The following is a 26,997-nucleotide window of genomic DNA, read 5'->3' on the forward strand; positions in this document are numbered from 1 at the left end:
GAGACAGCACTGTTCTGAGAAAAGGATGCTCGAGTAGAGCTAGAAAGGAGGAGAATGTCCTTGGCAGAGGGGACACAGAAGAACTGGAGGCCACAGAGGAGCTGGAGGCCACAGAGAATGGGAGGCTGGCAGAGGAGGTAAGAGGGACCAGATCCCTTGGGGCCTTAGTACTGATTTCCATCTTTGTCTTCAGAGTCATACAAAACTAGAACTCCTTTGAGCAGTGGGATGACAGGATTCAAGTTGCCTTTTTAACAGATCACTTGGGCTCTGAATAGGGAACCTATTTGAAGGGGATATCTATTATTAGGAGATTGGAGTAGCTGAGGCGAGTGATGGTAGAGAGAAGTGGAGGGATTCCAGAGCCTCCGGGACCTAACACAGATGGGTCTTAAGGACAGATTGAATATAGGGGAAGGAGAGGGGAGGGTCAGCAGGGATAGCCCCTAAGGTGCAATGCCATTCCTCTAGATAGGGTGGCGGTTGGCCAGGTGGGCGAGGTATGGGGAGGGGGACAGTCATAGGTTTGCTCGAGCCACAGGATGGATGGAGCTGGAGTCTTGGGGTGCAGTGAGGGCTGAAAATGCAGGCGGAATGGTCATTGGCACAGAGGTGGTGAAGTAGATTTTCTAAGGAAGAGGCAAGAGTGAAGGGAGAAATGGGGCTGGGTCTGAACCCTGAGGAACTTAGTGGGAAACCAGGAGAATGAGGTGGGAAAGAACCAAGAGAAAAGCTGCTTCAGGGAGTGGCGGTGGTCTCAACATCCGGGCTGCAAGAGCTCAGGCATGATGAGGACTAGATGGAGTGACTCTCGGTCACCAGGGGACACAGGCCTGTGGGAGCAGGACGCTGACCCTTGTCAGCTGAGGAGTGAGGAGGGGACACCCAGTGCAGAAGATTCTTCCAAGGAGTCTGGCTGTGAAGCCCCCCTCTCTGGAGGACTCCCATCTGTGAGGTGACCCAGAGGGTCTTGTGTAGAACAAGTGCTCCACACCAGTCACCTACATTCTTGGAATGAGGCAGGAAATAATTAGGTACATGGAAAGAGAAAGCAGTCCACCCAGATGAGTACAGCTGCTTGGGATTAGAAGTTTTTACTGACTGAAAAAACAGTGGGTCCCATCCTCTCTGAATTTTCCCTGAGGAAAGTCAGTTCAACCTTATTACAGCAGCTTTTACAAATCTATCTCTAAAGTCTCCCTGCCGACTCAAGTTTCCACTGACTTGTCCCCCTGCATGCGATGCCATGACCTTCACACCAACATCCAACCACATGTCTCTCCTTTGGAATCTGTGTGCCCCACCACCAGGAACCTGTTAGGCAAAGGTGGCACCATCTCCCTCTGTAAGGCTGCAGCAGGTGTCTGTCAGCATCTGACAGGGGCCCTTTGCGTGCTGTGTGTTGAATGTTGCACTTGCTGAATGCATGCAGTTCCCGTGAGCCTGTGGCTGAGCTGAAACTGACAGCGCTCTGCAGCCGATCCATCTTCTAGCTGGTGGCTGCCTGCTCCTGGTGGTTGATGGTGGGCTGGCAGTTGCCTTCTGGTCCATTGTGCCGTCACCTGGCACATTACACCTTCAGAGCCTGGAGAAAGACCTTCCTCCACACTCCAGCCCATCTGGCTTCAAGTCACCATTGCTTTGGCACTCCTTCCACAAGTGGGCTCCCCCTGGAGTTGTTGGCTGGTGAGGGGCTGCTCCAATCTGTTCATTTACTTGATGCTCCTTCCCAGGGCTCTGTGTCCAAAGAACATGAGGAACCAAGCGTGAGGAATGCAGGAGTGATGCCAAGAGTGAGGAGCCGAGCAGGTCAGGCAGGCCCTGCCGAGAATGTGGCCTCAGCCATCAAAGGTGCAGTGAGCTGAATCCAGGTGATGCCTGACTCAGGCTTTGGTGTGTCCACTCGACTCACTGGCCTCTTCCCCAGCAACTGGTGAAAATGTCCTCAGGAAAAGCACCACAGGCTGCTCAGGGTGGGGTGGGAAGCATCAGAATCATCTGGCACAAGGGTTGCCGAAACTTGCACCTCGTACAGCCCCTGTGCTCAACCTTCAGGAATCACAGAGAAGACTCTCTGAGAAGGCCAGTCTCTGTGCGACTGTTTCTAGGGTAGTTCAGAGTCCAGAGAGGGGGAAAAGGGCCCTGGGGATCTCTGAGGACAGCCTGGCCTGAGGACTTGCTGCCACAGGCTACAGCTAGCATCACCAGCTGTCACACAGAGGCCTTTGGGTCTAGGCCTGTCATGAAGAAATTTTGGCAGGGTCTCTGCTTAGATCCCCACACTTTTAATGTCCTAAGGAATCTTAACAGGGCAGGCCAGAGCTCCAACTAGCTGATAATGAGATTAAGACACAAAGAAACTGGCCATGAGCTCGAGCCATCCCCACCCCATGGTCAGGCTGCAGCTGACTTCGTGCCCTTCTTTTCATCCTAGTGGGAATATCTGGCAGGCTGAAGCCTCCAGAAGAGCCTCTCTCCTCCATCCTTCTGGCCGGCCCAGCAGGACGATGGCAGACAAGGCCCTCCAGTCCCCTCAGCTGTCCCGTTTTAGCAGCCTGAGATGTGATTCGGGTTGCCAGGGGCTCAGGTGTTCCTTGGGCTCTGCGAGCCCTTGGAAGCTGGAGCAGGCTGCCCCCTCAAATGCTGCAGAAAATCCACTGAAGATGAAGCCCTGCTGAGGAAAACCTAGGAAGGCCATCAAAATCTCTTACCTTCGATTCCTTCTTCTTGATTTTCTGAGGTAGACACGGTCTCTGAAGAAAGACAATCTGCTTGGTGGATACACTCCCCTCGCTGTAACACACGGAGCTGAGAATGAGCCACTTTATGCCTTAGAGGAACCCAAAACCTGACACAGATGTTGCCATCCCTAATTTCATCAAAGCAGACCACCCGCAGGATTATGACAGGTTAGAAGTCAAGAGACGCCTGCTCTACTCTTCCGCTCCCAGGCCATCCAACCTTGCTTCCAAGGGGCTATCTCAGATGCCCAACAAAAGCTTTTTGGGTATCCCTACAAAGTCAGCTTCCTAGCTGGACACGCCCATTCCCTTAATGGGAAGTAACAGCATCTTGGCCAAATGTGGACACACTGGCTGCTTCAGTGGATCTCAAAGGGGCAGGGGCCTTTTCCAAATCTGTCTCTGGTAATGATGGGCAGGTAGATAAGGACCTCGGTGATGAGCTCAGCCCTCCAGCTGCTACAGGACAGTGGACAGAGGTCATGGCTGCATCCAGGGTCTCAGCCATGCATGGCTCCTGCAGGCACACCAAAGACTGCGCAGCACCAGGCGGGCCCTGCAAGGCAGTGCCTGTTAACCAGCTCTGGCTCACATGCGAGGGAGGGGCGACTCGTATCTTACAATACAGTGAATACTCTCTTCCCAGGAAGGCAGGACCTGGAGCTGCCTCTAAAGATGATAGAAGTATTGTAAAGAAGATCACTGGTTTTTTTTCCCCTGCTTCCACCCTTCTGATGATTTTGTATTTTATTTTTAATTTACAAATAATAATTGTATATTTATGGGGTAGAGTGTGATGTTTTGATATATGTTTACAATGTGGACTGATTAAATCAGGCTACTTAACAAATCCATCACCTCACATACTTAGCACTTTTTGTGGTGAAAACATTTAAAAGCTACTCTTTTAGGAATTGTAAACTATACAAGGCATTATTGTTTATAATAGTCACCATTCTGTGCAATAGATGACCAAGGCTTATTCCTCCTAACTGAAACTTTGTACCCTTTGATCAACATCTCTCCTTTGCCCATCCGCCCCACTCCCCAGCCTCTGGTAAACACCATTCTACTCTCCGCTTCTATGACTCAACTTTTTTAGATTCCACGTATGAGAGAGATTATAAGGTATGTCATTCTGTGCCTGGTTTATTTCACTTAGCATAGTGTCTTCCAGGCTCATCCTTGTAATAAATAACAGAATGTCCCTGACCCCCCCTTTTAAGGCTGCATAGTATTCCATTGTGTGTGTGTGTGTGTGTGTGTGTGTGTGTGTGTGTGTGTGTGTATTTTATATATATATATCACATTTTCTTTATCCATCCATCTGATGAGGGACACCTAAGTTGTTTCCATTTCTTAGCTGTTGTGAATAATGCTGCAAGGATCATGGAAATGCAGATCCCTCTTCTGCATACTGATTTCAGTTCCTTTGGTTATATACCTAGAAGTGGGTTTGCTGGATCATGTGCTAAGTCTATCTTTAGTTTTCTGAGAAACCTCTGTACTATTTTCCATAATGGCTATATTAATTTACAATCCCACCAAGAGTGTACAAGGGTTCTCTTTTCTCTATACCCTTGTCTTTTTTATAATAGCCATCCCAATCAGTGTGAGGCTATATCTCATTGTGGTTTTAATTTGCATTTCTTAAATCTCTGTTTTGTAAATTTCTTTACATGTTACTGCATTCAGCTACAAAGTCTGTAAGAAAAAGGAGGGAGAGAACTAATATTTGCTCTGCACCTATTTTGTGTAGCAGCTAGGCTGGGTGAATTCACACATAATGGCTCATTTAAGCTTCACCTCAATGCTCCACGGAATCCAACTACCACTTTTATAGAAGGAAACAAAAGCTCAGCTCAAGAGCAGGCTGGAGATCACACAGTGAGGATTCAAACACAGATCTACCCAGTTCCACACAGTCTCCATTCCACCATAAGTGGTCATTTAAGGAACAGGGAGGTGGAGGATTAGGAAGGATTATTTAGCAGGTGTGAAGGTCTGAGACAGAGAGACCTGTCTGTAGCCCCTGGGCTTAGGTGGCTCAGAACCAGCTGGGCCTTCACATTCAAATACATTCTGAGTCTTGTCCTCTGGAAATTGACCAGGAAACTGACTCAGAGAAGCTATGTCACTTGACCAACATGACACAGTGGGTAAGTGGCAGACTGAAGACTTGGGTTCAAGTCTTCAGGCCCCAAATCCAGGGTTCTTTCTACACCACTGCATTGCCCTATGCCTGTCGAAGTCTTGGCTGAGAAAGAACATGGTGGTTTCCAGTGGCCAAGGGGCTCAAAAGTGGCCGCAGACTGGCTCCCCCTGGTGCACTGACCCACTGTGACCTAATGTGGAATCTGAGGATCCTGGTGAGCCAGAGGAAGGACTAGGAAAGACATCAATTGTCACCATGATTCTGCACTCTCAATCACCCTGGTTTGCCAGCCTTGCCCCATGCTGTCCATCACTCTGCAGTGGTGAATATGCAGTAGGGCTTGGGGAAGGTGGAGCTCTGGGGGCCACAGCGGGGGCATCCTTGCTGGTCAGCAGAGAGACGGCCTGCTCCAGGAAAAGTGCCTGATTCTGCAGACTGAGGTTCTAGGCCCAGTTTCTGCCACTTACTGGCTGGGTAGCCTTAAGTATGTGACCAAGCCTCCCCTAGCCTCAGTTTCCTCATCTGCAAAATGGGAATCATATCCATGCTTACAACCCCACAGGGCAAGACTAATTTGAATAGTAAGCCCAACATATAGATGGAGGGCCTTTTATGGTTGGTGTGACTGGGCTCAAGGGAGCGTAAGCAGAGCTGAGAGTGGACAAATGAGCATGAACCTGAAATTATAAGGAATGCCGCACCAAGGCCTGAAAGGCAGGCCTTTACAGCCCCTTTGTGGAGCTGGTGACCAGTGCTTGATCTTGGCCAAGTCCCTCAACCTCCCTGGCTACACTTTCCTCAGCTGCAAAATGGGTTTAATAATAATACAATTCTACCTCATAGTATTTTTTTCTTTTCTTTTTGAGGACTGAGATTTTTATATATAAAGTGCCTACCTAGCCTAGCACAAGGCACATAGTAGGTGCTGAATTTCTTTTGCATTGGAGGCTCTGAGCCCTCTCAGTCTGAGCGGCTCATCTTTGACATTCTGGGCAGTAATGACTCACAGGGCCCCCCATGTGGGAAGAGGGGTGCAGGGGAGTTCTCTGGGTGACGGTGGTTAAGAATGCGAAATTCTGGCTCTGCTGCTTCCCAGTGGGAGAGTTTACGTAACTACCAGCCTCTTGCACAGGATTAAATAATTTATAGACGTGAGGTGCTCATTAGGAACAGTGACTAGCACAGAGTAAGTGTTCAATAGAATCCTAATGATTACTGTTATTGTTACCTGGTAGTCTTGACGACGGGAGTTGGTAGCACACAGGTGAGCTGCCAGCCATAGGCCGCCAGCGAGTTCAGCAGGGGCACGTAGTCTGTCTGCACTTCGACACCCTGGGGGAACAAGGCCAGCATTAGGGCTGCTGCTGCCACAAGCCAACTCCCAAGCAATGAGAGGGGACTATTCAGTCTGCCAATCCAGCAAAACAGAAAAGAAGTGGCAGTGCCCGGCCACTCAGAGGCTCCTGCTCCGATGCTTGCTGAAGGCTTTAAAAGTTTGGAGTCAAACTGCCAACATGGGATTTCTTTCTGGGCCCCATTTCAGTCTGTGATGTCAGCAAGGAATTAGAGCCAAAAGATTAATCCATTAATTTTGTTTGATTCTTGTCTGGACAAATAGCCTCCTGTGAGTTTCACTGACGAAGCATAATTGTCTCACCTCTGAGCGGTATCCAGGGCATATAACTACACGTGCTGCTCTGAATGAGTTCAGAGCGTGTTGTGGGGAGTTAACTTACATTTGACAAATGATCAAGTCGTTTATGTCCAGCCACAGCAACACACACATGCACATCCACATGTGTGTGTACACGCAGAAGCTGCTTTGCCTGTGTTATGTGCCCTGCCTTGCAGGGATAAATGAATGCTGCCATGTTTTATTTCAAATTAGGATTTGGGGGAACTAACATTTGTCTTTCAGTTAAAAATCTCAGCCCTGGCCGGGTGCTGTGGCTCATGTCTGTAATCCCAGCACGTTGGGAGGCTGAGGCAGGTGGATCACGTGGTCAGGAGATCAAGACCATCCTGGCTAACACAGTCAAACCCCGTCTCTACTAAAAATACAAAAAAAATTAGCCAGGCGTGGTGGCAGGCGCCTGTAGTCCGAGCTACTCGGGAGGCTGAGGCAGGAGAATGGCGTGAACCCGGGAGGCGGAGCTTGCAGTGAGCTGAGATGGCACCACTGCACTCCAGCCTGGGTGACAGAGCAGGATTCCCATCTCAAAAAAAAAAACAAAACGAAAAAAACTTCAGCCCCCTGCTAGCACAGGGAGAGAGCCCTGATGTGAGGCCCCTGCACTGGCTTCCACCTCTGCAGGCGTTCTCACTGCAACAGGCCTCATTTCTTACTCCGGGTTCCTCACTAACACTGAAAGTGTAGCCCCCACCCCTGCTCTGTGTGTAACTGGACTCCTCATCCCTCATAGTTTGGCTTCTTGTAGTTGGCTTCCGAAAATCTCAAACATGTATCCAGATTCCTTCCACCCTGTATGCCCACATAGTTCATTTATCAGGTACTCTAGAGCCATGATGGGTGCAAAGGCACAGCCCCGGCCCCTGGAGTTCACAGGCTAGCAGGGGCAACAGCACAAACATGCCAGGAACTGAAAAACCTAAGGGCTCTCTGGCAGGGCCATGGGACTTTGAATGCCAGCAGAGGTGGGAGAGATCCCAGCCACAGTCAAAGCAGGCTTCCTGGGGCAAACATTAGAAGGCAAAGCTGGGCCTAGAGTGCCAAGGTCTGTGGTCGGCTTAACTCAGAGGCAGCGCGCGTGACCACGGTCTGGAGTGCTCCAATCAGAAGGTGGCCACGTGTGGTGAGTGGCTATCCTGCTGGTGGCCCTTTGGGAACAAAACCAGCTCATCTGGATGCCCTGGGCGAGTGGGATGGAAGGCAGAGGAGGAACAACCTACCTGCCCTGTCTCTTCAAATGGCTTTTAAAGCTTCTATAACTGGACACCAGTTCCAGAGTGGCTATCAAGTCACCTGAACCCTTGGCGACTAATTTATCCCTCGGCAGCCTCAGTTTCCTCCACTGTATAAAATGGGTACTGGTCTATGTCAGTTCCCAAAGCATGGCCCGAGCCGGCAGCATCAGCATCACCTGGCAACTTGTTAGAAGCCCAGATTCTCAGGGCCCCATCCCAGACCTGATGAATCAGGAACTCTGGGAGTAGGGCCCCGGAATCTGTGTTTTAAAAAGCCCTTCCCAGTAGTCCTGATGCAGCTAAGTCTGAGAACCATCGCCTAGGTAATCATGTAGGTCCCTCCTGGCAAAAGAAAAGTCTGTAATTCTGTGGCCAGAATCTATCAGCTGTTGCCTCAAATCTAACTTTTTCCCATCATTCTCCATGAGAAAAAAATACATATTTTTAAAGGATCAGCTCTGTTAGAAATTCTGCCGCACTGCAAGGGGAGAAAAGAAGGAAAGTGCTAAGGTTTGAACGTGTCCCCCAAAAAGTTTCCATGTGTTAAAAACTTAATCCCCAATGCAATGACATTGAATGGTGAGGCCTGGTGGGAGTGTTTAGGTCAGAAGGGCTCCACTCTTGTGAATGGGTTAATGCCAACTCAGGCAAAGGGCTTGAGGCTACAAGTTCAGTCTCCTGCTCTCTCCCCTCTTTTCTGTGCTTCTGCCTCGGGATGACGCAGCAAGAAGGCCCTCACAAGATGCCAGGCCCTCGACCTTGGACTTCCCAGCCTCCAGGACCAGGAGCCAAGAACTGTCTGTCCTTTATAAATTGCCTGATCTCAGGTATCCTGTTACAACAGCACAAGTGGACCGAGACAGGGCAGAAGTGGAGAAAGGGAAAGGGAAAGAGGAAACTTAGTAAAGGAAGGCGGAAGGGAGGAGGGAAGGGAGGAAAGGAGAGAGAGGTACAAGAATAATCCGTTTACAGGTGGGGCCAGGAGAGAATGCCATTCTGGTCCCTTCCCTGAAGCCTCTATCAGGCCAGAGATGGCCCAGCAGTTGTGACCATCCTTTCTGCCTGGCCTCTGGGCACACGCACACCTCCCTTCCAGACCAGCACAGCCCGTATTCCTCCTGCTGGGTGCCATGCTCACCACCTGCTGAAGGAGTCCTGAGGCTGCTTTATCCTGAGAATCCCTGCCCCCATCCCCGTATTCCCAGTTTAAAGAGAGGAGGAAAACCAATTTTAAATCCACACTCTCAAGCTTTGCGAGGTTATGATTACTTGGGCCTATCAAGAATAACCTTCCCACTTTATCAAGCACTGTGACAAACCCGCCACAATCAGACAGTAGCCATGGCAACCAGGACAAGCTTTGGCGCCTCACAAAGCCCTGAGTGGCAGAATGGAGTCCTTTTATTGGTGGCTGCATCTCGGGCCAGGTTTTCTCTGCGGGCACCCAGAGCTGCGAGACAATGAACGACCCCTGCTGCAGCCCGACCCGCCTGCTTAGACAGACTGCAAACCGGCTGCTTCTATTTTGCTCCATTTTATTTCATTTTGTCACTCTCTTAAAGAAAAAATCAGCAGGATTTCTCGCAAACATTTTTTCCCCCTCAGGGTAGGAGATGTCAGCCAGAGGGTACAGAATCATAAAGACCAAAAGCAAAAGGGAAAACACAACAAAACAACCCTGTTTGAGAGAGCTGAAGGTTCAATCTCACGTGTTAATTTCTGGCCATCACATGGTGAGTTGACAAGTAAAATACAAATGGTAGGGGTGAGATGTTGCACTCTGCCAGACTCTCCCACTCCGACTATTTGGGATGGTCTTGGCTTAATTAATGTTAAATGTGATTTTCCGTAAGCATCTATCACAGCCCGTTTGCATATTTATCAATATAGTAAAGAGATGGCATTTCTAAAATACAAGATGAGCCTGTCAGTGAAAGACACTTTTAAGTCCATTAGCTAAGAAAGGTGGTAGGAAACATATCCGGATGGAAGGCTCTCTTTGATCTGCTTTTTTGTGACACTCCAGTGAGGAGAGAAGAAAGCACCAACAACACTCAAAAGCCAGCCTGCTTATCAAACAAAAAGACATTTCTTTCTCTGAGTAGGAACAAAAATTTTAATTAACTCTCCACTCTCCTGTGGTGGATACGTAATCTCCGATCACACCTGGAGTGTTAAAAAATGGAGCATGTCCTGTGGTTTTTCAACTCGTATAAAAGGAATTCATTTGTATTTATGGCTCTTTTTTCCTTTGTTCCCTATAATTTCTCCAGTGATTGCAAATCAACTAAAGAAATAGACATCCTACACAACCTTTCTTTACCCTCCAAAAATTAGGACAACAGAATGTAGAGTTTACTAAGAAATATATTTGTCTTTTGATGATTTTAAAGATCCTCTATGCAGAGAAATAATTAGGAATTCATAAATTGGTCCAGTGAGAAAGTTTGCATTCTGAATGTCAGTTTGCTCTTCTTTTCTCCTGTGTTTCATCCTGTGGAAGCAATCTAGGAGAAAAGGAGTTTGAAAGAAAATATTTTGCTCTTTATACATGATTGTAAATGAAGAAAGGAATTTGATTTCCCTTGTCTGAAAGGTGCTTGAGACCACTTCTGGGGTGTTCTCCATACCTGAGAAAAGTGACTGGGGACAGTTTGCCTCTATTCCTGACATCCACAGGACTGAGACCTTGCCTTTCACCAATTAGGGTATGTAAGGGAGAGTCCTGCAAAAACTACTTCTGTGTCTTTTGTAAAATTGCTACCAAAACACTAGTGCCCACAAATTACTGGCAGGGTGTGCTTATACTACTCTTATTTTACTTATCAGTTTTAGGTATCCTAATTTTCTACCATGGGAAATAAAGGTTTAGTGCTCCCATAAACATTTCTTATTTCCTTTTTCTTTGTGCTCCAAATGGTTATTTTGTAATTTAAAGTAAATCAAAAATCAATGTTTGTGTTATCACAGTTTTGCAAATATTGCTCAATGCTGGGTCAAATAATGCACTATGACCATGCCTTCTTTTTTATATAACCCTCTGTTTTTCCTGGAGTTAATTATTACCTCCATTTTTTTCATCTTCCTGGTTGTACATGAACCCATCACTAATTTATCCCACATGTTGCAATACCCCTATTTAATGCTCATCAATAAATATTCCAAGATCCTAAATACATTAGTTCCATTTTTCCCCACTGGAGACATCATTTCTGAAACTTTGCTCTAATCTGGTCTGGCTGCTTTTCATGCCTGGGTTCTTCGTAAATTACTGTCTATGGCTGGTATGTTCTCTTTTTTTGGTTTCCTTCTCATTTTGCAGGAGCACATCCTGTAGTGACTCTCTAGGCAACAATGCCCTAGAAGTCATCTGAATCCATGCATTTCTAAAAATGCCTTTGTGTTAACTAATAGTTTAGGTACAGACGTCTGGGCTGAGATTGATTTATCCGTCAAAATTTTGAAAGTACCTCTAGTAGTTTCTAGATGTCAGCAATGCTATTGAGATAATCTATTCTGATTACTAATATTTTAACTGTAACCTGTTGTATTGCTTTGAAAGTTTTTAGGATTTTTTTTTTCTCCCCTAGAAGTTCCGGAATTTCATGACAATGTGCTTTGGTGTGGGTCTTTTTTACTCAAAGGATTGTTCACCTGATGGCCTTGCATCTGAAGATTCTTGTCCTTCAGTTCTGAAAAGTGTATTTTTTCCCCCCTTTGATAACTTTTCTCCCCTCCATTTTCTATCTTCTTTTTTTCTGGACCTGCTATTAATCAAAATGTGTGATAAATGTTTTAATTTTATTACCTTCCCCCACAGTTTTCTTACTCTTTTAATTTTGCTTTCTGAGAGATTTCCTTCATTTTGTCTTCCAACTTGTTATGTTTTTTAAATTTTCTGCTGCCCTATTTTTAAGATTCAAAAGCCCTTTCTTATCTTTTGATTGCTTCTTTTTTTTACAGCATCTTGTTTTTGCTTCATGGATACATTTATTTTATCTCTTTAAATGGTTTCTTCTGATACCTACATTATCTCTACAGTTCCCAGGTTGCATGTGACAGAGATGGGGAACTAGGGATCTTACCACGCCATGTTAGGATTTTAAACCAGTACCCTGGTTTTCTGCTCTGCAGTTCACATCCCCCAACCTCCCATCCCATGGTGATTTATGCTTTGAAAACCAAAGCTTTTCTTGGGTTCTGCAAGAAACAAATGGCACCCTTCTCGTCCAGGTTGTAGCTTCCTTCATTTTGCTAAATTAGTTAGATTCCTCTCTCTACTTTCCATCTATCTAAAAATTTGTTGAAATCACTCATCTTCTACTTTATCTTCTTCTAATCTTTTTGTTCTATGTGGGCATCGATTTATCTACCTACCTACCTACCTACAATTGAACCTCATTATTCTTGGTAGCTATGTTCTGTAAAGTCATTGTGAACAGTGCATTAGTGAATATTGAACCATTGCCCATAAGAGAAATATAGGGTTAGGGTCTTGGAAGCCTCTGGTCGCAACAGTTTTGCAAACTGATCAATATATAACCTTGTTTAATAGATAGTGTTGATTCATGAACATTGAACTTGCAGCCAACAGCACTATAACTCATGCCTGAACAAAGCTCACTGGTATTTGCTTTGTAAAGCACTTCATAGCATTCCTGCTCTTAGGAACACTAGGCAACAGTACTTCAGCACTATGCATAGGGGCTATTTTTAACAGCTAAATCACCAACAAAAAGCACAAAAATGTGAAAAATGTGGCACTATGTGTACCACAAAAAGGACACTTGCTTTTAGTATGAACATTGAAACCAGGAACAATATTACCTTGTTTGACCTTAGCTAGAAAAGTGCGTATTAGGCAACTCAAAATTTTTGCTGTTCTGCACATGTTTGCAAATGGCCACAAAATGCCATTTGTATTGATTTTGGGATTACAATAAATTTTAGTAAGCAGATGAATTTGCAAATACAGAATCTGAGAATATGAGAATTGCCTGTATCTAATTATGTCATTCCTTTAGTTTCATTTCATGAGGATTTTTCAGAAAAGAAATAGATGCCTGTGTCCAATCCCCCTCATTTAATAAAATGTTATTATTTTAATGTTTAAAGGGAACACTGGAAGGCCTTTCTAAATAACTTAGAATCCAGAAACCAAAAATTAAAAATGACAAATTTGATTACATAAAAACTCATATGATATAAAAGACAAATGACAAAATGGAAAAATGTTTGCAGCTCATATTACAGAAAAAAAAGGGCTTGTAAAAATTGAAAAGAAAAAATCCAATAATCCGAATTTTAAAAGGGCCAAAGATATGAAGAGAGATCACAGAAGATTCAAACACCCACTAAGCGCATGAGAGAAACGCAGAATCTCATAAGAAAAATGCAAATTAAAACTACTGGCCGGGCATGGTGGCTCACGCCTGTAATCCCAGCACTTTGGGAGGCCGACGCGGGTAGACCATGAGGTCAGGAGATCGAGACCATCCGGGCTAACGCGGTGAAACCCCGTCTCTACTAAAAATTTAAAAAATTAGCCGGGCATGGTGGCGGGTGCCTGTAGTCCCAGCTACTTGGGAGGCTGAGGCAGGAGAATGGCTTGAACCTAGGAGGCAGAAGCTGCAGTGAGCCGAGATCGTGCCACTGCACTCCAGCCTGGGTGACACAGCGAGACTCTGTCTCAAAACAAAAACAAAAACAAAAACAAACAACAAAAAATACCCTGAGATACTATTTTTTCACCTATTGAACTGGTAAAAACCCAAAAGTTAGGCAGCCCGCTTTGTTGCCAAGGCCGTGGGGAAGCATGCGTTCTTGTACATTGCTAGTGGAAGGGCTCATTGATTCAACCCTCCTAGAGAACAATTTGACAGTATCTTTCAAAATTACAAACATATTTTCCCTTTGACCCAACAACTCACTTCTGGGAATTTAACCTACATATTAAAAAATGAGAAATGCACAGAGTTATTCACTGGAGAGCTGTCTGCAGTAGCAAGACACTGGTAACTACTCAAGTGCCCATCAATGCTGGATTTGTATTTAACATTATGTTTCACCCAGACAACAGCTCAGAGAACTGGGCAATGGCTGCTCATGTGTTGAGCCGGGGCATACAGGATGAAGAGGGACAATGAGAGGGAATGAATTCTATTCTAGACACCCTGAGTTTGAGGAACCTATGGAAATGTCCAGGAGGCAACTAAATGAAACAGCCTGTGGTAGACAGAATAATGGCCCCAACGATGTCTACATCCTAATCCCAGGAGCCTGTGAAAATGTTCCCTTCGCATGGTAAAGGGATGTGGCAGATATGATTAAGCTAAGGATCTTGAGATGGAGAGTTTATCCAGGATTATCCAGGTGTGCCCAGTATAATCACAGGGGTCCTTATAAGGACAGGCAGGAAGGCCAGAGTCAGAGGAAGAGATGTGATGGCAGCAGCAGAGGCTGGAATGATGCAGGGAAGGGGCCACGAGCCAAGGAACATGGGCAGCTTCCAGAAGCTGGCAATGGTCGGTAACAGATTGTCTCCTAAAAGTCTCCACAAAGAATGTGGTCCTGTCAACACCTTGGTTTTAGCCCCTTAATACTCATTTCAGACTTCTGACTCAACAAATGTAAGACAGTAAACTTGCGTTGTTTTAAGTCACTAAATCTGTGATTTGTTGCCACAGCAACAGGAAATTAATCCACAGCTCAGGGCCAGGAAAAGGCTGGGATGGGGATAAACACTTGGAGGTGCTGACAGATGCAGGGTAGGTGAAAACTCCTGGAGGGATGAGGCTGGCTGAGGGCTGGATTTCCTTGTGAGGGGGTGAGCAGAAGATGAATGAAAATGGGCTGAGTGGGAAGGAATCAGCCCTTGGACAATCCTGCATGGGAAACAGGCTTAAGAAGGGAGTTTGTACCACATTTTCTTTATCCAGTCCATAATACTATGCAGCCTTAAAAAGGAACGAATCACGTCCTTTGTGGGGACATGGATGGAGCTGGAAGCCGTTATCCTTAGCAAACTAACGCAGGAACAGAAAATCAAACACCACATGTTCTCACTTACAAGTGGGAGAGCTGAACGGTGAAAACACATGTGAAAACACATGGACACATGGTGGGGAGCAACACACACTGGGACCTGTTGGAGGTGCGGGAGGAGGGAGAGCATCAGGAAAAATAGCTAATGGATGCTGGGCTTCATACCTAGGTGATAGCCTGATCAGAGCAGCAACCCACATGGCACACGTTTACCTATGTAACAAGCCTGCATATCCTGCACTTGCACCCTGGAACTTAAAAAAAAACAAAAAGGGAGTTTGATCACACCATCAAATATCTCAAGAGGGCAAGTCACAAGGAGCCTGGAAACTGGATGGATAGAGATGGTGAGGTCTCAGGAGGCCACAGGCAGGACTCCACAGGAGGGAAGTGGCCGACAGCAAGGTCTGGTGGCAGCTGCTAGTGCAGAGGAGGCAGAGCATGCTGGCGCCTTCTCAGGGCTGCCTGGGCCCTGCTCAGCACACGCTGGCTACAGCGGCACTCGAGGAGAGTAGAGGTCCTGTTCTCCTACGGCCATGGAAAGTGGAGATCTAGAGGCAGGGTGGACAGGAATGCCAAGCCAGAAAGAAGGGGCACTTCAGCTCTACCTCTCCCTAGCAAGTGGAAGGCAGATGCTGGAACACGGCGGGCAGTGTTGCAGAAAACTCCACGTGGCCCTCAGGATGCTAAAGGGCAGGGCTATGCCTGGTATCACTGTTCATTCATGAATCTCACATTCAGTCAGCCTGGCTCTGTCTGTGCCACTTGGGAAGCCTCTTCTGCCCCAGGAGATCCCAGTCTAGGGGTGGGGAGAACAAGCACATGGTTCCCATCCAGTGGAGCCCATGGAGGTGAGGTGGAGGGAGGGAGAAGGGAAGGGGCGACCTGCTGCTCTGTGGAGAAACAGCAAAGCCCTCTGCAGCCAGCACAGCCGGCCTTCCTCACCCTCAGCCTCCCAGGCCTCTGCGGGAGGGAGGGACAGGCACGCTGGCCGGCTAGAGATGTTGTTTTCTCCTTTGTTTTATGCACAATGCCCCAGAAAAACATTTTGCTGATATGTAATTAGGACAACATAATAGAGTCTGAGAGAGCAGTCTTCTCATTTTAGACAACTTAGGCTTTCATAATGTTCAAAGAGAATAATTTTTTTTTTAAAAAAAGCTTAGTTCTTAGATGCAGAAAAGGGTCAGAGGAAAATACATGTAGTGCATAAAAAGCTTCAGTTCCGAGACTCTTTACCCACCCAGTGCTGGTGAATTCACATCTTTGTCTCATTTTCTCTACCAGGTAAGAAAGGCAGCAAACTCAGTAGCCTTTTAGGAGCTCAACGAAATAAAAAATAATAATTGTTATTATTACATGAAACATATTGTTTGGAAGAATGGTGTCTATTATGACTTCCCTGTGTCCAGGCCACTTTCCAACACAGCTCAGCAGCTCCTCCCATAAGAGGGAGAGTCCCTCTGGTCACCCCTTGAATCTTGGCTGGTCTTGGAACTTGCTCTGACAAATAGGATATGGCAGATGTGACATTACAGTCATCCTGAACCTAGGCCTCAAGGAGCCTTGCTGTTTCTGCTCACTCTCCAGGAACCCTGCCTACGCCATGAGGACAGGCCCAGGCTAGCCTTCGGATGATGAGAGACCTGTGGCCCTGCTAAGCAGCAGACGTGAGAGATGCCATCTTGGAGCTGCTAGCTGTGGTCCACCCATCAGCGCCTGCAGGCACATGCTGAGATTAGTCGATTTCCTAAAAGTTGAAGGAAAAATCACCCAGCTGACCTGTTTGGGTTATGATTTTAACTCACTAAGCTTTGGGGAGCTTTATTACACAGCAGAAGCTAACTGGTGTATTACTATTATTACTATTATTCTAAGAACCAAATACCAGGCAAACCTCTAGGAGGAAAATTGTAATGAAAGTCACCTCATTGATTTGTGGCCGGGCTCAGTGGCTCATGCCTGTAATCTCTGCACTTTGGGAGGCAGAGGTGGGTGGATCATGAGGTCAGGAGATCGAGACCACCCTGGCCAACATGGTGAAACCTCGTCTCTACTAAAAATACAAAAATTAGCCAAGCATGGTGGCAGGCGCCTGTAGTCCCAGCTACTCAGGAGGCTGAGGCAGGAGAATCGCTTGAACCCAGGAGGCGGAGGTTGCAGTGAGCCCAGATTGCGCCACTGCACTCCAGCCTGGCAACAGAGCGAGACTCCATCTCAAAAAAAAAAAAAAAAAAAAAGAAAGTCACCTCATTTGATTTGAGAGAAATACAATGATATAGTTACTGCTGAAGGGGAGTGTTCCTAATTTGTCACCACACTCAAGGCTGGCACACCTAGCCCTTATTTGCTCCAGGCTGGACACTTTGGCCTTGCATTACCTCTGGAGCCCTGAAGTCTAATTTATGATAACCTACTGTGAGGCCCTGCAGTGCCACCAGCTTGCCCTGGAAGAGAGAGAGAAAAACCCACACTGGGTAGATCGTCCTAGCTCGAGATGTTGCCCTGGCTTCTCCTAAAGCACCATGCCAAGCTGGCAAGAAAACCAAACCTGCATGTGCAAGATAACATTCTCCTGGATTCTGGGACACGCTGGGTGATCTGGTCCTGGTACATGCGGTTTCTCTAACGTCAGTTACTTGGAAGGCAGAAAGAAGAAAGGGGCTACGGGATGGAAGGGCGGGAGATGGCATGCATCCTTATTATCAGGGGTGTCTGCCCACACACACCTGCATGAGCAGAATGAGAACCAGGCAAGGCATGCAACCACGCAAGGCTCCTGATCACAGGGAAGGTAATGAGGCCGGACATGCGGCGGCTAAGGGGCGACGGCTGGGGCCAACTCTGACCCGTAGCAGGGACAGGCACTGCAGTTCTGACTGTGGTTAAGCAACACAAAGCTGTCACATCCTGTCAGCTGCTCATCGGGACCACGTATGCAATAGCACAGGGCTCCTGTCCTCTAGAAGCTGACATCTTAAACACACATTGAGTGCTTCAGGGTGAGGGGGTCCTCCCAGGCCAACTTAGAAATAGCTTTGTTTGATAACAATTAAAAAAGAAACATTTTCTCCATCCAGAGACTTGCCAGGTCCCTCCTACTGGCTTTGATGAGAGAGAAAACTAGGCTTTCTGGGAGTAAATGGGACTTGCTACTTTATTACTCTCTTTAGACTATCAGAAGATGAATGAGGGATCCTATATCATATCTTTAGCCCTTCTTTCTGATTTTTCACCTTATGTATTACCTAGAAAAGAGAAAAGGGATTGAAAAAAGGAGCTTTTCCAAAGTGTATAATTAAAAAGTTGTTTATTTTGGAGTTGGGGACCTGGGGAGAGAGCCAGTCTGTCTGCAGGAATTCTAGAACCCAAAACTGTCAACGTTGTCCCCTCCACCTATCAGCAGTGGATTCCTAACAGCTTACTGATAATCATAAAATGCAAACCCAGAAGAGGTCTCTGAATAAAGGTTGGTTCAAAACATTAAGAGACAGGGAAATGGAGATTAAAGATTATTTCACTGTCCTAGCTAACAACGAACAGAGCCACACAACACACCATGTGCTGGGCTGTCACAGTCTTGACTCACTAAGGAAGGGATTGGGTAAGACATGGGATTTCTCTCTCCCTAACTTTCTCTGCCTGGTAACTTCAAAGGTGCCACGTTCTCAAGCCATGCTGGAGCAATCACAGTTGGCCAATATTCTCTTTGTGGTGACTCAACTGTCAGTATCATGTTGCTATGGCTACCACAATTCTCGCTCAGCCCTCCCTCCTTATGCTCTGCTCTTATTTAAACCAAATTGCATTGCACTAATCCCACAGCATGCTCTTTGAGGACCCAGCTCTGATAGGGCTTCTGAGGTGCCAGAAACCTCCAGCTGGAATATCCTGCCTTCAGGACACATCAGACATCTGGCTGTTCATTAGTCCAATGTTACAAGTCCTGCAGTCCACCTCCCACTCTATCTGGCTCCCTGCTCTACCAGAGACAAATCCACCAGAGCCATAACAGATGCGCTGCCGGGTCCCCATCAGCATCTGCACTGAGACCTACCACGGGACAAACCAATGATGAAAAAACCAAAGTCCAGAAAATGAAAATGGTCTCAGAGAGACTGGCCAATCCTATTTGGGGTCCTCTAGAAAATTCTCCCATCACTCTCTTCCCTGTCCTACCATTTCCACATATTGATCATGACTTGGTGCTTCGTTTTTCTGCCCCTGCACTAGAACACAAACTCCACAAAGGCAAGGAGTTTATCTTGTTCTTGATGAATCCCAGGCACTTAAGGAAGTATTTGTTCGATAATTAGTTGTTGAGTGAGTGAATAAATGCACCTGTCCTAGCATTTTGTGGGTAGGTTCTGCCACCATTGTCTTGTATTCTCAAAGTCTTATCAAAATTGCTGTAAATCATACCTAAAATGAGACATGAGTTTGCCACCAAAAATGTGAATTAATTTGCCAGGATGCTGTGTTACCATTTTTATGGGTATTTTGCATGTGGAAGTTGGAAGTATATTCACGTATGAAAATTAGACACAGTCATGTACTGGCCATAAAGCACAAGGCCATTATTTAGCTGGCCACACACAAACTTGTTTCTTCCCTGTTTCTGTTCCATTGCCATGCGTTACAGAGGGTCCTATCAGGAGGTAGTGCCTGTTTCTCCATCTCTTGACTCTGAGCTGGTTTTGTGACTTTCTTTGGCCAATAGTACATTAACAAATATGATGCAAACCACAGCATGAAATAAGCTAGCACATTGGGGCTTGCCCACTTGCTGCTTTTGGGAATCCTGTGGCTGCCATCCTGTGAAGAGGTTCAGGTTAGCTTACTGAATGTTAAGATACACAAGGCTCTGTTCTAGCCAACTGCCAGACATATGAATGAGGCCACCCTAGATCATTCAGCTACCAGCTGACATATGAGAGAGCCCAGCAGAGATCAGCAAGGTTGCCCCTATGGCTGAAAAATTGATCAGATGACCTAAAGAATCATGAGCTAATACATGGTTATTTGAAGCCACTAAGTTTGGAATGGTTAGTTACACAGCAGAAGCCAACTGATAGAGACTGAAAAACAAAACATCCAACAAACATTTAATGGAGATGAGTGTATCTGCTTCTTTCAAAGTTACCTTGTCTTTATACAGGAAGGTAACTCTGCAGTTATAGATTTTAAATAGAATAATGCTTTTGTGCTAATCCCTACCCCTCACCTTCTTGTCCAAACCGTTTCTGAACAACATCAAGAATTTTCAAGGTGAAGTCAAAGGTGAAATTTGTTTTCGTGGGATAAAAATTCCCTAGTTTCAAAAAGTAAGGCCCTCAAGAGAATGAGAAGACAAGTCAAAGACTAGGAGAAATATCTGCAAAAGCCATATCTGATAAAGGACTTTTATCCAAAATATACAAAGAATTCATAAGACTAAACAATAAGACAACAAACAACCCAATTTAAAAATGGGCAAAAGTTCTGAACAAATACCTCACCAAAGAAGATATGCAGGTAGCAAATAATAAGCATATAAAAAGATGCTCAATATCATATGTCATTAGGGAAATGCAAATAAGACAGTCCACCTTAGAATGACCACATTAGAATGGCCAAGATCCAAAACACTGACAATACTTAATGCCGGTGAGGATGTGGAACAACAGCAACTCTCATTCACTGTGGTGGGGACGCAAAATAGTACAGCCACTACAGAAGACAGTTTGGCAGTTTCTTACAAAACTAGACATACTTTACAATATGATCCAGCAATCATACTCCTTGGTATTTACCCAAATAAGCTGAAAACTTTTGTCCACACAGAAACCTACACATGGCTGTTTATAGCAGCTTTATTCATAATTGCTAAAACTTGGAAGCAACCAAGATGCCCTTCAGTAACTGATAGAGAAACTGCAGTGGAACCATACAATGAAATATTATCCAGCACTAAAAAGCAATGAGCTCTCAAGAGATGGAGGAGCCTTAAATCCATATTACTAAGTGAAAGAAGCCAACTGGAAAAGGCTACATACTGTATGGGAACTCTGTAGATTCAGTTCAGTTTTGCTATGAACCTAAAACTACTCTAAAATATAAAGTTTATTTTTCTAAAAAAAAGTAAGGACCTTGAATCAAAACTGACATGAATTACTATACAAGAGCAAGAAAATTGAAGTCAGCAAAAACCCACCAATGGAAAACTAATTAAATAAATTAAAATAAAATTGTTCATAGATTGAAGTACTCTATGGCCATTACAAATAATGAAGTAAAAGCCTAATAACAGAAACATTTTCAGCATACAGTTACATACAAAAATATATAACCGTATGAAGAGTATGATACCATTTTTGTAAAAAATATGCAAATATAGACAGAATATACACAGGAAGGATTATCCTAAGATGCTATGCAGCTACCTTCTAGTGATGCTGAAAGTTGGGGTTTACTTTGCTTTCTTTTCTTCACCTGTATTTTCTAAATTATCTTTAATGACCACTTGTCACTTTTTTCAACATCTTTATTGATATATAATTGGATATCTTAAAATTCACCTATTTAAAGCCAACAATTCAGTGGTTTATAATATATTCAGAGTTATACAACCATCACCACAATCTAAGTTTAGACCACTTTCATCACCCCCCACACCAATACCCTGTACCTATTAGCAGTCACTCCCCTTTCCCCCCACCCACCCTGAGGCAACCACGAGTCCACTTTTTGTCTCTATGCACTTGCCTCACCTGGATATTTCATATAAATGGATTCATATAATATCTGGTCTTTTGCAACTGGCTTCTTTCACTTTAGCATATGTTCAAGGTTCATACATGTAGCATATATCAGTAGTTTATTCCTTTTTATTGCAAAATAATATTCCATCATATGGATATACCATAGTTTATTCATCATTTGATGAACATTTAAGTTGTTTCTACTTTTTGGACATTACAAATAAAGCTGCCATCAACATTAATGTACATAGGTCTTTATGTGGACATATGTTTTCATTTCTCTTAAATATAGGGGTGGAATTGCTGGGTCATATGGTAACTATGTTTAACATTTTGAGAAAGTGTCCATGGATCACTTTTATAAAAATAAAAGTTATAAGAATGAAAGCAGAGGCCTCTTGGCCTCACTAGACTAGTTCTCAAGCCTTCTTAAGTCTAATTTGCCACTTCACCCGAAAAGGATGTTAAAGAGGCCACTGATTTAAAAGCTATGTGTCAACATGCATGCCCAGCTTATTCAAGTTGGAAGGGGTCAGGGTGGACCTCTAGTCCAGTGGCTGCTAGGCCTGGCTGAATTTTTTACATGCAGTTCCCTAATCTCCACCCCGAAGACCCACTGACTTTGAGTCTCCAGGGAGGCAGAGTGACTTGGGAATGCATATTTTTTTTGTTGTTTTTTTGAGACAGAGTCTCGTTCTGTCACCCAGGCTGGAGTGTAATAGCATGATCTCAGCTCACTGCAGCCTCAACCTCCCAGGCTCAAGTGAGCCTCCCACTACAGCCCCTCTGAGTAGCTGGGAATACAGGCACACACCACCATGCCCAGCTAATTTTTATTTTTTTAATGTAGAGAGACAAGGTCTCACTATGTTGCCTAGGCTGGTTTTGAACTCCTGGGCTTAAACAGTCCTCCCACTTCAGCCTCCCAAAGAGCTGGGATTACAGGCATAAAGCAGCCAGCCAGAATGTGAATTTTTAATAAGTCCTCAGGTGATTCTGAGGACTAGCAAGGTTTGGGAACCACTGCGCTAGTCCTTCCTGCCTAAAACATCACTCCTAATTAGTGGTAATGGAACATCCAAGTCACACCAGCATCTGGGAGTTGACAGTCCTAGGCCCCAGCCACTTCCTCTGCTAAAGAGTTCCACATACACTCTCCAATTAGACCTAGTTTTTCCCTTACAATCAACAAAAACAGTCTACTTCCTTCCTCATAAGTCAGCCCTTCAAAGATATGAGGAAGCCAGCTACCTGATTACCCTTGTGTTTTCTTCCTCCAAGATAAACATGTCCAATTGTTTCCCACCATTTCCAGGTGTCTCCCGCATCACTGTCACTTTCACCTGTACCCTAGAGTCTGCTGATGTTTCTCATCAAATATGGCGGTCATGGTGGAACCTAAGACTCTAAGTCAGCCAGCACTGGACTGAAGAAAACAGGGAGAAGTCCTTCATGCATGTGTTTTCATAAATTTGGTCAAAGATATCTGTTCTAAGCAGTGCTAACCTCATATTATCCAATTATTTATTCAATCAATGTTTGTTAAAAATCTGCAACACAAAAGGAACTAATTTGGATCCAGAAACCATGAATATAAGGAATGGCTGGTCCCTGACTCAAGGAGTTTGCATAGCAATTTGATAACTTCAGTAATTCCTAGGTAAGGTGAAATGTGGTTGTTTCAAAAGGAGGGGAGAGCAAAGCCAGCTGATAGTCTTATAGATGGCCCCACAAAGCTGGTGGCATTAGGGTTGGGCTGGAAAGGACGAGCAGCTGCCTCAAAAGTGAAGATCTGAGGTGGAGCAGGGTCTCAGCAGAGTGAGCAACCAGAAAGAAACATGGGCTGTGATCTGGAAATGTTCACTGGGTCACAGCCCAGAGCACTTGGAGGGAAGCAGTAGAGACATTCTTGGCCTGTATTAACTCTTTTTCATTGGAATTGCTGTCAAATCAGGTATGCTTCATTCTATATTATTGACTTTTTTGAGCTTAAATACAATTTGTTGATACTTAAATGTATTCCTATTACATTTTATTGGGCTGGTTTTTGTCCAACATTCATATACTAAGAAGTAACAGATTGGAAAGGGTTTAAGAAGTCAGGGAAACCTACTCAAAAAAGAAAGTGGATTAGATCAGTAATTTTCAAGGTTTTTTTTTTTTTTAATTAGTAGGATGCTTCCTATAGGCATCAACTATAATCTAATTTAGAAACAACATGTAAAAACAGATACATTCAGAAAAGGCGGCTCTGGTTGACACTGGCATGGGTGGGTGGTCCAGAGTCTTCCCCACTCTCAGACCTGCCCTGGCCTTCTTCCCCCCTCGCCCAACTAGAATGCTTTATGTGGAGCCCAAGAGCATCCATGTTCTTATTCTTAGATCCCAAGGGCCACCCAAGGTATTCTGTGGCCTCCCAGAATCAGGTCTCTTCAGGTCCACCACCTTCTAGATCCCTGCACAAGCCCCTGAAAAAGATGTGAAACAGGCCAAGGCACAGGATGGCATCAGAAAGCTCATGAAGACAGACCTCCTCCCAATGAAAGCACATCGTTGCCAAGTGCAGCCTCTCAACCAGTTATACACCACCCATAGGCCCTTCCTTTTTATTTAGTTGTATTAAAAGCCTTGGCCAGGTGAATTTCAAAGAACATATTTCAAGGAGTGGTGGTGAGTGAACACATAACTACAAGAACACCCCCCAACCTTTTATGCTCACTGATTTAATATACTTCAGTTCTCTCTGGAGAACCATTTGCCCTCTCTTCATCTGTGGCTCTCAAACTATGCATTTTAAGCTCTTTTAGGGGGCCACATGGAAAGTATAAGAAATGGGGGCAGCCCCCAGGAGCAAAGACCAGCTCCTGGATAACTGCCTGCAAGAAAACGAGGACCTCAGACCTGCAACCACAAGGCCAACAACCTAAGTGAGCTTGGAAGTGGATTCTTCTCCACCAAAACCTCTAATAAGGCACACAGCTCTGCTGACATCCCATTTCAGTGTTTTGAGACCCTAAGCAGCAGACGACCCAGTTCAGCCCACCTGGATTTCTGGCCCACAGAAACTGTAAGATAATAAGTAGGGTGTGTGTGTGTGTGTGTGTGTTTAAAGCTGTTATAGAATTATCTCCCACTTTTTTATCTCAAACACATTGGGAAAACCTAAAGATATAGCCCTTGTTATCACATTGAGCCCTTAACTTGCCACAGGATGCATAAACATTATTTTTGGGCATGTTGTGAGGGTGTTTCTGGAAAAGATTAGCATTTGAATGGGTCAACTGAGTAGACCAGATGGCCCTCCCCAGTGTGGGTGGACACCATCCAGTCACTGAGGACCTGAACAGAACAAAGGGTGGAGGAAGGCTGACTTAACACCGCCTGACTGCTTGAACAGGAACGTCCATCTTCTGCCCTTGTTGCTCCTGGTTCTCAGGGCTTGGGACCTGGACTGGAGTCCACACCATCAGCTGCTAGCTCTCAGGCCTCTGAACCATACCACTGGCTTTCCTGGGTCTCCAGCTTGCAGATAGCAGACTGTGGGACTCCTCAGCCTCCATAATCACATGAGCCAAAACCTTATAATAAATCTCTGTGTGTGTGTGTGTGTGTGTGTGTGTGCGCGCGCACATGTGCATGTGTATAATCTCCTACTGGTTCTGTTTTACTGGAGAACCCTAATACACTTCTTTCTTGTTGTTCTGTGGCATACACTGAATATTTTAAACCGCATTTGTCACAGGATTTTGAAAACGTGATCATTTGTTTCATCCTCTCTTCCTCTGCAGCAAGAATCAAAATTCACTTTGCCCCATGATCTTCACCAGAACGGCATACTTGCCTCTCCCTTTGTCAGATTTAAAAGGTTCCTATGATTTAGGGTCTTCCAGCACCCCTCAGGAAGCTTGACAATGAAGAGGAATTATTGATGAATGTGGAAAGGCCAGGGGGTGGACATTCATTTTTAATGACTACACACCTTCCCTTGACTAAATGGAATCAATCCTTCCTGCCTGAATTTCATCCATTCATCATGCTCTCACAGTGGCTGACACACAGTAGGAACTCAATATTTATTTGTTGGATAAATTTTTAAAAAGATATAACTTACTTGTATCACTAAATTTTGTATATGAAGTGAAATATGGCTGTCTGAGAAAATAGGACAATTGAGTTTATGGAAGAAAAAAGTGCAGATAAAGATTAAAGGTCAAATACTTCCTTTTGTCATCTCATTATCCAAACCGTCAACAAGTCCAGTCTTCTTCAAAATACCTCTAGGAGCATCCTGCCTTGCTAGTCCCCCTCAGTGGCACATTCTGTTGGCTGCCAAAGCCAACAGCCCCTCGATGGCCCAGGGCTTCTTCCTCACTGACACCCCCCAGGCCTGGACAACCATGACTCTTGACAAGTGGCATGGGTCTGTGACTCAGTCCTGGCCAATGAGACCTGAGGAAATCTCTGTTGTGGGTTTCTGGGAAAGCTTTTACTTGCTAATAAAAAGGGACATGTGGCAGGAAAAAACTGCCCCGTTCTTCACGGTTGTCATCACATTTGCATGAGACACCTAGAATTGCCACAGTCACCTTGTGAGGAGGATCATAAGGAGAGCCCTGCAGACAGGCTGAGGATGAGTACAGAAAGATGGCAGCATCTGGATCCCTGGTGGCATCTTTAAGCCATTGAAAAAGCTGACTCTGCAACCTCCCCACCTTGCTCTAGACTTCCTGCTCAATGAGATGAGATGAACACCCCTACGGCTTAAGCCACTTTTAGTTGGATTTCCTGCTATGAACGGTGGAAAGCAACCCAACTGATACCCATGACCACCACCCTTATTCTATTTCCCTGGGCTTCTGTTGGCCTTTCCCCCATTCTGGCCCTTTCTCCAGGGCCAATTGTCCCAATGTACAGCTCTCTGATGAAAATCCCACTATGGCTCCCTTCAACCCATTGCAAAAATCCAGGCCCTTGCCTCAACCACACGGTCTTCCCCAGACTTTTCACATGCAAACATACTGTCAAGGACACCCTACAGGGCAACCCTGGAGAGACGTCCATGCATGTTATATCCATTTTCTAGGGGGGCTATAACAAATGACCACAAAATTGGTGGATTACAACAATAGAAATTTCTCACAGTTCTGGAAGCCAGAAGTTCAAAATCAGTATCACTGGGTCAAAAATCAAGGTTATAACAGGCCCATGCTCCTTTTGGAGGCTAGGGGGAGAATCCGCTCATTGTTTTTTTCCGGCACTAGTGGCTGCTGGCATTTCTTGTCTTGTGGCCTCACTACTCCAATCTTCAAAGCATTTTCAACTCTCTACTCTGCCTTCACCTCTATGTGTATAAAATCTCCCTCTGCCTCTCTGTTACACAGATGCATACCCA

The 26,997-nt window shown here is 45.2% G+C and overlaps 2 protein-coding genes across 12 annotated transcripts in view; one reads left to right on the plus strand and one right to left on the minus strand.

The window, feature by feature from the left end:
• OXNAD1 (oxidoreductase NAD binding domain containing 1) overlaps positions 1-26,997 on the plus strand; it is an 84,734-nt gene that overhangs the window by 55,049 nt on the left and 2,688 nt on the right. For 3 of the 7 annotated variants that reach the window (XM_014344171.4, XM_055109534.2, XM_055109535.2), the window contains one exon: positions 22,921-25,840. The exons of 2 other annotated variants lie outside the window; for them this stretch is intronic. The gene's annotated coding sequence lies outside the window, so the exon portion shown is untranslated. Of the gene's footprint in view, positions 1-16,455; positions 21,852-22,920; positions 25,841-26,997 lie in introns of those variants that run through there. 2 more of the 7 variants (XR_010111403.1, XM_014344172.5) reach the window with 2 other exon arrangements.
• The window catches only part of RFTN1 (raftlin, lipid raft linker 1), a 199,673-nt gene that overhangs the window by 4,130 nt on the left and 168,546 nt on the right, over positions 1-26,997 (minus strand). For all 5 annotated transcript variants that reach the window (XM_003826192.6, XM_008951666.4, XM_055109532.1 and 2 more), the window contains 2 exons: positions 6,125-6,228; positions 2,712-2,793 (listed from right to left, as the gene is read on the minus strand). In XM_003826192.6, coding sequence (XP_003826240.1) covers positions 2,712-2,793; positions 6,125-6,228 — 186 coding nt within the window. The remainder of the gene's footprint in view (positions 1-2,711; positions 2,794-6,124; positions 6,229-26,997) is intronic.

Source organism: Pan paniscus, chromosome 2 (genome assembly GCF_029289425.2).
Source record: "Pan paniscus chromosome 2, NHGRI_mPanPan1-v2.0_pri, whole genome shotgun sequence".
NCBI classification, from domain to species: domain Eukaryota; kingdom Metazoa; phylum Chordata; class Mammalia; order Primates; family Hominidae; genus Pan; species Pan paniscus.